This window comes from Urocitellus parryii, chromosome 1, assembly GCF_045843805.1.
Source record: "Urocitellus parryii isolate mUroPar1 chromosome 1, mUroPar1.hap1, whole genome shotgun sequence".
Lineage (NCBI taxonomy): Eukaryota > Metazoa > Chordata > Mammalia > Rodentia > Sciuridae > Urocitellus > Urocitellus parryii.
In genome coordinates this window covers 226,971,698-226,986,662 of record NC_135531.1, presented here as the reverse complement: position 1 = coordinate 226,986,662, position 14,965 = coordinate 226,971,698, and the positions used below count along the sequence as shown (strand labels likewise).

Below are 14,965 nucleotides of genomic sequence, written 5' to 3'. Positions count from 1 at the left end.
TTTTTCATAGATTTTTTTGACCATTTGTGTTTCTTTTTTCAGAAGTTTCTGGTTAGTTCTTTGGCCCATTTATTGATTGAGTTAGTTGGTTTGAGTTTTTGTTGTGTTTTTTTTGGGGGGGGTATTAAGTTGAATTCTTTATATACTGTATGTTAACCCCCTATTGGAAACATCACTGGATAAGATTTTCTCCCATTCTGTAGCTCTCTCTCCATGCTTTTAATAATTTCCTTTGCTGAACTGCTCTATTTAACTTTTCTTGTGTGTGTGTGTGTTCAGCAGTAACCATCCTAGTAAGTATGAAGTGGTATCTCATTGCAGTTTTGGATTTACATTTCCATAATATTTAGTGATGCTGAGCTTTTTAATTTTCATTTTTTAAAAATATTTTTTAGTTGTAGTTGGATGCAGTATCTTTATTTTATTTATTTTTATGTGTTGCCGAGGATCAAACCCAGGGCTTCTCACGTGCTAGGCAATTGCTCTACTGCTAAGCCACAACCCAGCCCTTAATTTTCATTTTTTAATGGTGTTAATATAAGACAAAATTTACATACTTGTGTAAAGATATGTTGACTTCTAAGTATATTAAGAGTTTTGGCATCATCACCATAATCTAATTTCAGAACATTTCATCTCTGAAAAAGAAATCTTATACCTATTAGCAATTACTTCCAATTTCCCAACCTTGTCCTTCTTCTACCTCTCAGCCCTAAGTAATTGCCAGTCTACTATCTCTATAAATTTGCCAATTCTGGACATGTCCTGTACATGTGGCATCTTGTAACTGATTTCTTTTTCTTAGCATGTTTCATGGTATGACATGTATCAGCACTTAATTCCTTTCTGTTGCTGAATAATAATCCATTGTATGGATGTCTGTACCTACGTTCTTTTGTTTCTCTTTTTTTTTTTTTTCCATAACAGTTGTTTATAGAATCCAATGGAAGTAAGAGAAGAATCTCAATCATGTAGCATATCCATTTTGATTGTCTTTTCCAAGTATGAAAGGAAATTCTATTTCCTTGTTGGCTTTCTTCTTTATAATTAGCACTTTACCTGTATTTTTTGAATTAAACTTTAACTCAGACATACAATTTGTGGCTGAGGATTTTTTATAAAAAGCCAAACATTTCTTTTTGTAAATGGAACCTGAACAGGAAACTTTCAGTGTTAAAATAGAACAATAAAAATAAGATTTTTGAGGTACAGCAGGCACTGATTCTATCATATTAAGTTGCTTATTAGAGAGTTTTTTAAAAATGAGTCTTTTTTCATTGGCCTCACTAAAGAATTTGATTCTCTCATTTAGATTCTTACAAGCATTAATTGGCTTTGACTTTCTCAAGAAAACCCAGACTCGTTTTCAAAACTGATTCCTCACAATTAAGAAAAACTGTTGGCAACCTTGTCCTTGTCCAACTGTTTAACTTAATTCCAACTCTGTGATGACCTTCAGGATTTCAACAGCATTTCAGAATTTAAGAAAAGTCCTTTAGAGTGACCGTAGAGTTTTTCCTCTTTTTTGTTGAGAGGACCAGAATATTTCAAGTAAGAAGACGGTTTCAGAATTTACAGCCTATCATTAAAGAAATAGTATTGTGATTTCCATTCACATATTCTAAAGAAACAGTATTGTTTGGTTTCCATTCACATATTCTAAATGTCCTCTAATCGGTGGGGTAAAATTTTAGAATTTGAACTCTAACAAAAAAAATATTTATTTTTATTCTCTTGGGGTTCCTTTTGGGGTGGAAGGATAAAACTGTTAAGTTTATTTCTTATGTCATTTAGATTGCTTATGGGAGATGAACGTGTAAAGAATGGTCTTAATTTCATGTATGAAGCCCCACCAGGAGCCAAAAAAGGTACTTGCCCTGTTTCCTTAAAATATCTTATATGTTTACAACTACAGATTGAGAACTGCTGGGTGTGATAGCACAAACCTGTAGTGGCAGCTACCAGGAAGTCTCAAAACAGGAAGAGGCAAGTTCAGGACCAACCTGCACAACATAGTGACCTCCATCTCAAAGAAATTAATTAATCAAAATTTTTTTAAAAAGATTGAAAACTGCTAATAGACTTTTTTTTGAGAGAGAGAGAAGAGAGAGAAAAAAAATTTTTTTTTTTTAGTATTTATTTTTCAGTTTTCGGTGGACACAACATCTTTATTTTATGTGGTGCTGAGGATAGAACCCAGCTCCCCGCACATGCCAGGTGAGCGGGTTACCGCTTGAGCCACATCTCCAGCCAGCTAACAGACTTTTTAAAAGTATTCTTTGTTTTTAAAGATTGTTATCATGTCAGGTGCAATGGTGCAAACCTATAATCCTTATCTGGGAGGCTGAGACAGGAAGATCACAACTTTAGTAACACCCTCACTTAAATAAAAAGGACTGAGTTTGTAGTTCAGTGTTAGAGCACCCCTGGCTTCAATCCCCAGTACTACAAAATAATAAATAAAATTGGTTTTCTGAGGAGATAATAAAGAATAATATTATAACCAATAAAGTAGAATAAATATTTAAAATATTGTTCTATTCTAGTAATTTTTCATGAGGTGTCCTTTTGGGAGGAAAAAAATCTCAACACCAGCAGAAATGCATTTATTCTTTTATAATGTGGTTATATCTTTAGTCTTTCCTTCTAAATATACTTGTGTATATAAAATACAATATTCACTGTCTGTAAAAAGCATAAAAGTTTCAAAATTAGCAATTAACATTTAGCAGTTAACATGTTTGTAAAGTACAGTATTGTTAAATTCAGTATTGTATTTTATCCTTTCGTCCTTGATTTTTATCTCATGCAAGAAGAAAGAAGTCAAACCAGTACAATCTTACAAATTATAATCAAATAACATATCATAGTGGTAATATACATTTGATTTTTACACTGATAATTTTAACTTGTCCTACTTTTTCCCTTCCTGTATTTTTGATATGCAATCAAGAAAACAAAGAGGTAAAGCACTATTTACTGTTTGAATTTACTTATAATTAATTTTGATTTTATGGAGAAAATTGAAAGACTTTTTAATGAATGTTTTAGAAAGAAGAAACAGAAGGAGAGACAGAATACAAATTTGAATGGCAGAAAGGAGCTCCACGAGAAAAGTACGATCTGATTTGCTTTTAAGATACAATATATATCACTATATCTGCAATCCCATCTTATGTTATCACCTTTATATGCATTAGAGAAAGTAACTAATATGAAAACATTTTTATTGAACTTTCTTATGCAACCAATCTACTTTTATCATAGTCTTGTTTTATATACTTGTTCTTTTTATTTATAAATTACAAACTATAAGCCTAGGTATTTGATAACTATTTTGAAATATTAAATAGACTATAGTTCTGTATACTTATTGAAGTAATAACACATTTCATATTGTTCTGAGAACTATAACTTTTTCAAGTTAACTACCATTGAATTTATTAAATTATTCTTAATATTTTATTTATACATTTTCTCTACTTAATAGATATGCCAAAGATGACATGAACATCAGAGATCAGCCCTTTGGCATTCAGGCAAGTGACATGTATTTTACCCTTTACGAATAATTTTTATTTAGTAAATATCTACATTATTATCAAAAAGTTGTTCACGCTGAAAAAGAACAATATGGTTTGTATTTGTATCAGATAATGGTAGGAATAAGGAGAAAACATTAAATGTGGTAGACTGACCAAAAATGGGAATCAAAATTACTAAAAAGAGTTATGGGGAGGCTGGGATTGTAGCTCAACAGTAGAGCACTCGCCTAGCATGCGTGGGGCCCTGTGTTTGATCCTCAGCACCACATAAAAATAAATGAATGGAATAAAGGGATTGTATCCAACTACAACTTTAAAAAATAAATATTTTTTTTAAAAAAGTTATAGGTCTGCAGTTGTGGCTCAGCTGTAGAGCCCTCACCTAGCATGTGTGAGGCCTGGGTTTGATCCTCAGCACCACATAAAAATAAATAAGATAAAGATATTGTGTCCAACTACAACTAAAAAATAAATACTTTAAAAAAAAGAGTTATAATGATGTTGGTGTCTGCTCTTTTCCAAGAATTTGGAGAATTAGGTCATGACCAAGAAAAGATTTAAAACAGTCATTTGTTTAGAATCAGGGCAGCCTGTCACTAGAGGGAATCCTTATAATGAAAATGTTGTTGGAACCTTTCCTTGCTTGTTCATTTATGTATTATCTGTCACTTCAACAGCAGAGCTGAGTCGTTACAGTTGGCACAGAGGTTGGGCCTGAAAAGCCTAAAATAAGTTCTATTTCAACCTTTACAGGAAAATTTTGCCAGCTCCTGGTTTAGAAATTTGAAACTTTTAATTTTGACTTATTAAAACTAAGAAATTTTAAGATGATATTGTTATATTGCCACCAACTAAGAAGTAAAAAACAATAGGATTCAGCTTAGGTGTTGGGCAGAATTTATAATAAGATTTTAGTATTTGTATTAAATTTACCAAACTTAGTTTTATAGTGTCTTTTCCTACAGGTCTTTTTAAAATGTGAGTAATTTAACTTGAATCCTGCCAAACATTGGTTAGATTCTTACTATTTTAGTAACCAAAAGAATATTCACTTTTCTCAGGTTCGAAATGTAAGATGTATTAAATGTCACAAATGGGGTCATGTCAACACAGATCGAGAGTGTCCTTTGTTTGGTCTTTCTGGAATCAATGCAAGTTCGGTTCCCACTGATGGCTCAGGTAGGCATTAGACATGATTTTTTTTAGAATTTAGGTAAATAAGGAAAGAAAAGTAACATTTTTTTCTTTAATCTGAGTATTTTTTGTTTTATTTGAGTTTTACTGTTTTAGACTAAGGCATATTACCAAAATATGATTATCATTGAGAAATTCTGTGTTGAATCTGAAATGCTTTGTAATAGAATTAAAATGTAATTTTTCCAGCCAAAGGCCCTATGAACTTGATTTTTTAAGGTAAGATAACAATAAATACTTTATCAGGTTAGTGGCCTAAAATTAGAAAATAAATGGTTGGTTCTCATATTTAGATTCTCCTGATTTTTAAAAAAGGCTGGAGTGAAAGCCTCAGCAATCATTTCTCTTTGGTTCATGGAATTAAAAACAAAACTGAGTAAAAAAAGATGATAAATATGTTTAAATTGGGTTTATATTGGAAAATTATTTATCTTACTACGTATTACTTTCTAAAAAAAAAATTTGTCCACTTGGGTTTGCATCATTTTGGCTCTTCATAAAAAGGATACTAAAACTGTGAAGTTTTAGCTTAAGTTCATCATTATCTTACTACTATTTCATTGAGATAGCCATACTAATTTAATCCTGTCTCAGAATAAGTCATAATAGAAATACCCTACTTAACTCTATAACCTTCAATGAGTAATTTCACTTTTATGGGCTTCAACTCCTGATTTTTTTTTTTTTTTTTTTGTACAAGGGATTGAACCCAAGGGCACTTTATTACTGAACTACATCCCCAGCCCTTTATAAAATCTTTTACCTGGAGGGAGGGTTCCACTAAGTTGCTGAGAGTCTGACTGAATTACTGAGGCTGACATCAAACTTGAGATCTTCCTACCTGAGCTTCCCTAGTCACTGTGATTACAGACATGAGCCATCACACCCAGCTCAACTCCTGATTTTACAATAAGGATGATAGTATGACTCAGATTTTCAGCACTTTATAAAGCAGCTATAGAACTCTTTTTTTTTTTTTAAAGAAATCTTACATAAAACCCTAAAACATAAAAGCACTGCTATTTATTGAAACAAGTCCTCTGGGCATTAAGTCCCCTTCTTTCAGTCGCAAGGCCTCCAGTCATCTCTTTAGAATCTATGGCTTTTGCTGTTCACCTCAATCTTGAGCCTAGGGTTCACCCTCATTCAGCTTTCAACCTTTTGCATCTGTTCTTACAGCTAGAGATCCTGCTTTCTTCTAGAAAACCACGTTCAAAAAAGTTCATCTTAATATTAGGAGTTTAGGAATTTGATCCATCGTTATTTTGGGCATTTCCCTAGTGGTGGTATAGATGTTAGAATTGGTGAAGGAAGCATACCTATAAAATACTGTGATTGATTTTTGAAAAGTCTTTATTCCTGTAAAATAAGTTCAGAAACCACCTTTTAAGGAGAAGGAGAACTATTTGTTCAGTTGTAAGACAATGTTAATACAGTCTTTGTTCTGGCAAAATACCTTATAAAAGAACTTACCACTGATACCACAATACAGATACTCTTAATAACCCACATAGCTAATTCTCCCTCCTTCCCAGCCCTCTTCCAATTAGTAGAAGGGATAAAGGCCCCAAAGGAAATAAAACCCCAAAGAAAATGGAGTGGAGTAGGTCATACATCACAAACCCATTTGGCTCAAATATTTTTGACACTTCCCTTTATTAGTCCAGAGATTCATTGTTACATCTTAAAAGTATATTCTGTTTTCTAGATAGGGTTGCTTCTTTCTCATCTTTTCCTTCATGCCAGTCTTATAGTTTCCTTACACCTACATGATTCATGGATTGTTTTGAGACAAGCAGAAGTAGTAGCTGTCTTTCTTCCCCAGCCTCATTTGAAGGGCCATAATATATATCAGAAGTATTCAAAACATCATTTGGGGCATGCCTATAATCCTAGCTACTCAGGAGGCTGAATCAGGAGGATTGCAAACTTGAGGCCAGCCTTAACAATTTACTGAGGCCCTGTCTCAGAAAAACACAAACAAAAATCCACCATATCCTTTTACCTTCCAGTAGTTAAAAGAAAGCAATAAGGTACACCCTCAAAGATTCACAGTAGTGAAAGATTAGAAACAACATGTAGACTTCTCAAGTATGGTTAAATATAGGTAAAACAATAGGATTCAACAATTTATGCATTTTTCTACTTTGTTCCTATTATTTGGAAAAAGTTCATTTGACTGAAGAGGAATTCTACAATAATACCCCAATGAATGTCCATCAGTAGGGGGTTTATTCAGCAGTTATTTATGAAGCAATTATAAGTTCTGTGATGAAAATGTAATTGGAAACTGATCAAAACTAACTGGGGAGTTACTATATTATGTGGTCAGAAAGGACCCTCTGAGGAAGTGATGTTAAGATGAGACCTGAATGACAAGACAATACAGCAGTGTGAGATCTGGGAAAAGAGCATTTGGCGTATCAAGCAAAAGGAACAGCCTTTCATACAGAGGGACCCATCAATCCTGGTAGGGCACATACTTAATGGCACTCACCTAGTGGTTAAAAACATTGACTAAAGGGCCTGGGGTTGTGGCTCAGCGATAGAGAGCTTGCCTAGCCATGTGTGAGACCCTGGGTTTGATCCTCAGCACCACTTAAAAATAAATAAATAAAGGTATTGTGTCTAATAACTACAACTAAAAAATAAATATTAAAAAAAATATTGATTGAAGATGACTCCTTAGATGCCTGCTTTAGAACTTCTACTCTGCTGCTTCTTAATTGTAACTTTAGGCAAGTTATTTAACATCTCTTGCTGATATGTATAAAACATAATAGTACCTACACCTCATAAAGTTGTTATGAAAACTAGATAAGTTAATACATGATGCGTAGAATAGTGCCTGGCATGTAATAATCACTTCTTGAGTTTTTTTTTATTAATTGTGGAGTATCTCCCGCAAATGGAATACTCTACAACCATATGTAATATATATACATAAGTAATATAGCTAGAGATCTATGTTGATATGTAAGGATATAGGAGGATATATCAAGTGTAAAGAAAGTTAAATGGTATCAATTAAAAGTATGTAGGATAAACAAAATGTCAGGCATTCCATAATTAAATTGGCTTTCAAGGATGAAGTTATTTTTAAAATCTGTATGATTTTAGATGCTCTACCTTTTATGATAAAAGGATGACTTACTGATATAAGAGCCTCTATTTTTAGGGTTGTCGGTGTAGCTCAGTGGTAGTGCATTTGCCTTGAGCCTCTGGATTTGATCCCTAACCCTCTACACCCCCAGAAAAGCCCTATTTGAAAATTAATTCTTAGAACCAGTTTATTGTTTATTTTTCAAACACTTGTTTTTAGCAACTATGTATTTGACATCCTACACATTAGCCAGTAAGTTTTTTAAACTTTATGTTCTGGTTTATTGAAGGTATAGACTATTCCTAGTTTCCAATCAAATCAGAAACATTAACATATCACATAAGAGACAGGTGGGCACAGTGGTGCATGCTTATAATTCTAGCAGCTCAGGAGGCTTAGGCAGGAGTATCACAAGTTCAAAGCCAGCCTCATAAACTTAGCAAGACCCTGACTCTAAATAAAAAATAAAAGGGGCTAGTGACAATCTACTCAAAATTAGAATACGATTTAAGAGTCTGTTTAATAGAGGAAAGCATTGTTAAATTAGGTAGTTAACAGAGTAACAGGGACTAAAATGATCTCTGAAGAATTAAAATTTAGATAGGTAGAAAGAAAGTTTGACCCCCCCCAAAAAAAAAGACCTGAAGAAAAACATAAGCACAAAAGAATTTAACTTGAATAGAATAAAATTTGAATGACTCTCAAGATGGGATGGAGGGAATTTGTCCATTCATCCTGCAACCAGTTTCCCAAGCTTACCTACTGTAAGGAATCACTTAACACAGCTTGTTTAAATATTGGTTCTCAAGCTCCTGCCCCATAGGGGCTATTGAATAAGAGTCCAGAGAAAAGTCTGAGAATCTTATCCTCGGATAATGCTTATGATCTGTTGTTTGTCTTTGGAAGGCGAATAATATAGAGGAAAAGGAAAGAGAAATGTGTTGAAAGATCCTTTACATAAAAAAAGAGGGGGGACAAATTTTCAACATTTCTAATTTTTAAGTATTGTAAAGAATCTAAATATCGTGCAATAGGGGAATGGCATGATAAACTGTTGATATGTTAAGTGAACTAAAGGATATTAATTAAGCTAGGTGTGGTATCGCAGTCCTATAATCCAGCTACTCAGGAGGCTGAGGCAGGAGAATCACAAGTTGGAGGCCAGCCTCAGCAACTTATTGAGACCCTGATTCAAAATAAAAAATGAAAAGGGCTGGGGATATAGTTCAGTGTTAGAGAGCACCCCTGATTTCAATTCCCAGTACTCCAGATAAAAAATACTAACTGAATTTGCATTGGAATTAGTTAAGATGTTAATTTGGTGAAATTACAAGCAATATTATTTTGTATTAAAATTTTAAAATAAACTTAAAATTTAGCCTTTTTAAACACTGATACTCTTCAGAAAGCTAATGCTTTCCTTTCTATTCCCATGTTAAGTTTATTTTCAGAATAATTAGAACAGCTAAAGGAAGCAGAGTTATGGTTGTGGTGCAAAGGCTGTGTTCACAATGAGAAATACCTAACAGACTGAATTAATTCTTTGCCTTAATCTTTATATCTTTAAGATATTAGGGAAACTTTATCTTTATATCTTTAAGATATTAGGGAAACTTCCTTTTCCAGTTTTTTCTTTCAAACTGACAAGGTATGAGAGTAAAAACTGCCATATACACAGGGTATTTTAATTTCTTAAATTCTGTATCTGAATTGTCTAAGAATATCTGAAGACATTGAACTCTGTTAAAATTGTGAAAGGAATAGGGATTCATTCAGTTGTAAAGCCCTTGCCTAGTATGCACAAGGTCATAGGTTCCATCTCCAGCACCACAAAAAAAAAAGAAAAAGAAATCAGTAGCTTTCACTATCTAGGCTATAACATAAGGTGAACGTTACCAGTCTGTTTCTGATGTACCATCAAGGTTGAAAACCATTATCTTGAGCTGTTTATAAGAATAATTGAAGGGCTGGGGATGTGGCTCAAGCAGTAGCGCGCTTGCCTGGCATGCGTGCGGCCGGGGTTCGATCCTCAGCACCACATACCAACAAAGATGTTGTGTCTGCCGAGAACTAGAAAATAAATATTAAAAATTCTCTCTCAAAAAAAAAAATAAGAATAATTGAAGATTTGGGAGGATAGTACCTTTTACTGTTGATTTGTTTGTTTAACTTGTGTTTTATTTATCATAAAGTCATAAATTTATCCTAAGGAAATAGTCATGAATATGTCCTAAAGATTTAGTCACAAAGAATTGTGTATGATAGTGAGAGACAATACTAAAGTATCTAGTAAAAAAAAAAAAAAAATTCCCCCGTACTGGGGTTTGAACCCAGGGGCATTCTACCCACAAGCTATATCCCCAGCCCTTTTTATTTTTATCTTGTGACAGGGTCTTACTAAATTTCTGAGGCTGTTCTCGAAACTTGTGTGTGATTGTTCTGCCTCAGCTTACCAATCTGGGATTATGAACATGAACCTGGACTGTTGAAAGGAAATTAAGTGAATTATGGAACATTGTTATAATGGAATTCTGTACTATGCAGCATTTAAAATGATAAGATTTCTTGATGGGAATATTTTTTAAAACATTTAGTGAAATTTTAAAAAATAGGTTATAAAACAGAGAAGTTACAGTTGTATATCTGTTTATGTGTATAGGTAGACACAGAAACAGGTATTTTAAAGAAAAGGATTGGAAGGAGATAGACCAAATTAATAGTGGTTGTGTTTGGGTAGTAGTATTACTAAGATTTTTAGTTTTATCTTTTTGCTTATCCATATTTCCAACAGTGAAGATAAATTACGTTTATAAATTTTTATGTGAGCATTTCTTTAAAAGAATTAAAAATTATACATAGAAATAAATTATTTTAAATTGTATTGCTCCATTAATGCCTCTAAAGTTTGACCTGAATTTAGCAGTAGTACTTAACTAAAGCTAATAGAAACTCTTAAAGGTTTCTCAAAAACAAAATCAAAACTCTACTATCTTAAATAGAAAAGTGAGTAATAATGATGTACTATTCTGAACTTGAATGCAATGAAAAATAAACTGACCAATTTCCTAATCCACTTGGTGATTCAAACTAAAAAAAAAAAATCTTTTCATTTAAAAAAATCACCTATTGAATAATGTCGCACCAGTGAATAGAGATTATTTTTGCAATAAGGCAATTTCAGTAGATGTGGTTATCATGGGATAATCACACCCCTGGGGTACAGCCTTGTGCCTGTAATCTCCCAGGAGTGTAATTATTTCATGATAACTGCACCCCCTGGTGTTACATTATTTCTATTATGAAATTCTTAGTTTAGTATATAAAGTAACTTACTTTGATCACTGGAAACTGCAAGGTGCTGTTAGAATGCTCCAGCTGTGAGGTTTACAGAGACCAGCTATAAGATTTACTTCTCCTTTACAAAGTTAAATTAGGCAATCAAAATGCTTCTTTGGGCTAAGCTGGTTTAGAATATCTTTTCTACTGAAAAGATCATCTTACCTTTTTCATCCACTCCAGATACATCAAAATTATCCTTAAAACTTGTAAGCTTCAGTGGTAACTGAATTTTTATAAAATATTCTATAACATAATTAAATGACTAATTCATATCTTTTATCTATACTCTGTAGACCTTATTTTTATCACTGACTCTTAACATCTGTCAGTTATTTGTGTTTTTAATGTATATTGAAATTAAAAATCTTTTTCTTTTTTCTTAAACCACAGTGGAGTATTTCAACAGAGCAAGTGATTTGTTTGTTTTTTCTGGTACTAGGGATTGAACCCAGCCAGGGCCTCATGCATGCTAGGCAAGTGCTCTACCACTGAGCTGCATCCCCAGCCTTTTTATTTTATCTTGAGACAGGGTCTCACTAAGTTGCCCTCAAACTGAGGCTGACCTCAAACTGAGCGAGTATTTTTTAAACAGCTTTATTGAGCTATAATTTACATGCCATCAATGCAATGGCTTTTAGTGTATTTACAGAGTTGTATATCCATCACTATAGTCAATTTTAGAACATTTTCATTTTCCTAAGTAAGAAAGAAAGAAAGAAAGAAAAGAAAGAAAGAAAGAAAGAAAGAAAGAAAGAAAGAAAGAAAGAAAGAAAGAAAGAAAATCCCTTGACCCTCACCCTCCAGTCCCCAGCTGTAGGCAACCACTAAACTACTTTCTGTCCCTATATCTTTGCCTCTTCTGGACATTCCATTCTTCCATGGAATGTGTTTTCCCATTATGCTTAAATGCCCAGATATTCACACACACATACACCAGTCTTATAATAGCCCACCAGGATACAAGTTTATATGTAGGCACCTATAAAACAGGTAAATGTGTAAGATTTTCTTCAAAAAACATAAAGCAAAATTCTATTTTTAAACTCCTCTTTTCCCTAAACATGGATTTTGTATCTCTCTCCATGTTTGACTTTCAGATCTTTTTCTTCAGGAAGCAAATAGTTAGCTCTAAATAGTTACTCTATAGGAGAGCTAGACAAGCTGAAGCACTTCCATTTCAAATATTTTGTTAAAGATTATTACACCTATATTTTTATACCTCATGAGAGGTAATGGCATGTAATTTTTCTTTCTTGTTTGTATTTGGTTTTGGTATCAGGATGATGTTAGTCTTATAGAATAAGTTAGGTAATGTTCCTTCTGTTTCTGTTATCTAGAAGAGATTATTAATATAATTTCTTCTTAGGGCTGGGGATGTGGCTCAAGTGGTAGCGCACTCGCCTGGCATGCGTGCGGCCCAGGTTCAATCCTCAGCACACATACAAACAAAGATGTTGTGTCCGCCAAAAACTAAAAATAAATAAATAAATATTTAAAAAATTCTCTCTCTCTCTCCCTCTCTCCCCCCCCTCTCCCCCCCTCTCTCTCTCTCTCTTCTCTCTCTCTCTCTCTCTCTCCCTCCCTCCCTCTCTCTCTCTCCCTCCCTCCCTCTCTCTCCCTGTGTCACTCTCTTTAATAAAATATATATATATATATATATAATTTCTTCTTTAAATATATGATAAAATTAACCAGTGAATCCATCTGGGCCTGTCACTTTTTGTTTTAGAAGGTTTTTGATTGTTGGCTAAATTTCTTTACTAGATAGATGCCTATCAAATGACCTTTTTCTCCTTTTGTCAGCTTTGGTAGATTGTGTCTTTCAAAGAATTGGTCCATTTCATGTAAATTAGATTTAATGGTATAGAATCATTTGTTGTATTCCATTATTACCCCTCTAATGTCCATGGATCTGTAGTGTTGACCCTCATTTCATTTCTCTTTCCTTGGTTAGCTAGAGCTTTATCAACTTACTGATCTTTTCAAAGCACCAGCTTTTGTTGTGATTGATTTTTCTCCCTTGTTTTCCTCTTTTTATTCTCTTCTTATTTTGAATTTAATTTGCTCTTCCTTTTCTAGTTTTATAAGACAGAAGATTATGTAATTGATTTGAGAGAGATGATGAAGTTTGAACCCAAGGCCTCACCCATGCTAGTCAAGTTCTGTTCCACGGAGCTACACTCCAGCTCTACATATTGATTTTAAATCTTTCTTCTAATACATGTATTTAGTACTATAAATTTCTTTCTGAGTTCGTTTTTGCTGTGTCCTACAAAATTTAATAGGTTTTATTACAATGATTTCTGACATTAACTACCCAGAAATAGGCCAGACTTCACAGGTTAACAGTTCTCCAAAGACTATTCTCAATTAAGACACCAGCTACAAATTTGGGAGTTCCTAGACCACCCACCAAACCTGCTACAAATCCAGGGTTCCTTCTACCTGCCTAAGGTTTGATAATTCACTAGACTGACTTACAGAACTCAGAAACTAACACTATACTTGTGATTACAATTTTACTATAGTAAAAGGATAAAAATCAGGGTAAGCCAAAAGAAGAGGTACATAGAACAAGGTCTGGGAAGGTCCCAGACACAGTCTTCCAAAGTCTCCCTGTAGAGTCAGTACCTGTCAATCTTCTTGTACATTAATATATAACAACTTGCACAGAATTTTATTAACCAGGGAAGCTTATCCAAGCTGTCTAGTCTTTATTGGTTTTTATTACATAGTTGTGAATGATCAAAATCATTAGCCATGAGATTTAACTCTTCTATCTCCAGCCCTTCTTTCTTCCTCAAAGGGCTTCTCTTACCTAGCTCAAAGTCTAGCCCTCTAATCACATGATTTATTTTTCTGGTATGGTCAGCCACCATCTTGAGTCAGCTCTTTTTTTGTTGTTTTGTTTAGTATTTTTTTAGTTGTAGGTAGACACAATACCTTTATTTCATTTATTTATATATGGTGCTGAGGATCGAACCCAGGGCCTCTCACCTACTAGGTGAGTGCTCTACCACTGAGCCACAACCCCAGCCCTTGAGTCATCTCTTTAGCATGATCTGATCATGTATATTGAAATTAAAAGTCTTTCTTTTTTCTTAAACCACAGTGGAATATTTCAATCATGAGTCACCATCATGAGTCACATCAATAATATAAACTATCAGGACCCACCAAAGATACTCTTATTACTCAGAAAATGTCAAGAGTTGAGGTTCCCTCAGAACTGGGGACAAAGGCTAGGTAGGCATGGGGACCAGCCCAGCCATTCAGGAAGCTGCGGCATGAGGATCACAAGTTCAAAGCCAGCCTCAGCAATTTATTAAAGCCCTGTCTCAAAAAATAAAATGTGCTGGGGATGTGGCTCAGTCGTTAAACACCCCTATGTTCAATCCCTAGTACTTTAAAAAAAAGAACTGGGGACAAAGACCAGCCCAAAATTGTTATACAGCAGTTGTATTGTCTATTCTTTGTTCAAAATATTTTTTACTTTATCCTGAGACTTCTTTGATATATGTGTTTAGAGCTCTGTTATTTAATCTCAAAATATTTTAGGTTTTTCTTTTACTTTTATTAAGTTGTGTTATATGGCCCAGATGTGGTCTATTTGGTAAATGTTCTATATGAATGTGAGAAAATATATATTATTCTGCTGTTGCTAGGTGAATGAAGTATTCTATAAATGTCAACTAGGAAAAAAATTGTCAACTAGATCCAGTTGATGGATCAGTTCAATATATTCTGATTTTTCACCTGTTGTATCTGTCAGTTATTGATAGAG

At 33.7% G+C, this 14,965-nt stretch overlaps 1 protein-coding gene across 1 annotated transcript in view; it reads left to right on the top strand.

Moving 5' to 3' along the window:
• Window positions 1-14,965, top strand: part of Cirsr (corepressor of RBPJ and splicing regulator) — a 39,963-nt gene that overhangs the window by 5,046 nt on the left and 19,952 nt on the right. The window contains exons 3-7 of the mRNA XM_077798865.1: window positions 1,795-1,868; window positions 2,954-2,964; window positions 3,052-3,116; window positions 3,491-3,539; window positions 4,607-4,724. Of these exons, the coding sequence (XP_077654991.1) occupies window positions 1,795-1,868; window positions 2,954-2,964; window positions 3,052-3,116; window positions 3,491-3,539; window positions 4,607-4,724 (317 nt within the window). The remainder of the gene's footprint in view (window positions 1-1,794; window positions 1,869-2,953; window positions 2,965-3,051; window positions 3,117-3,490; window positions 3,540-4,606; window positions 4,725-14,965) is intronic.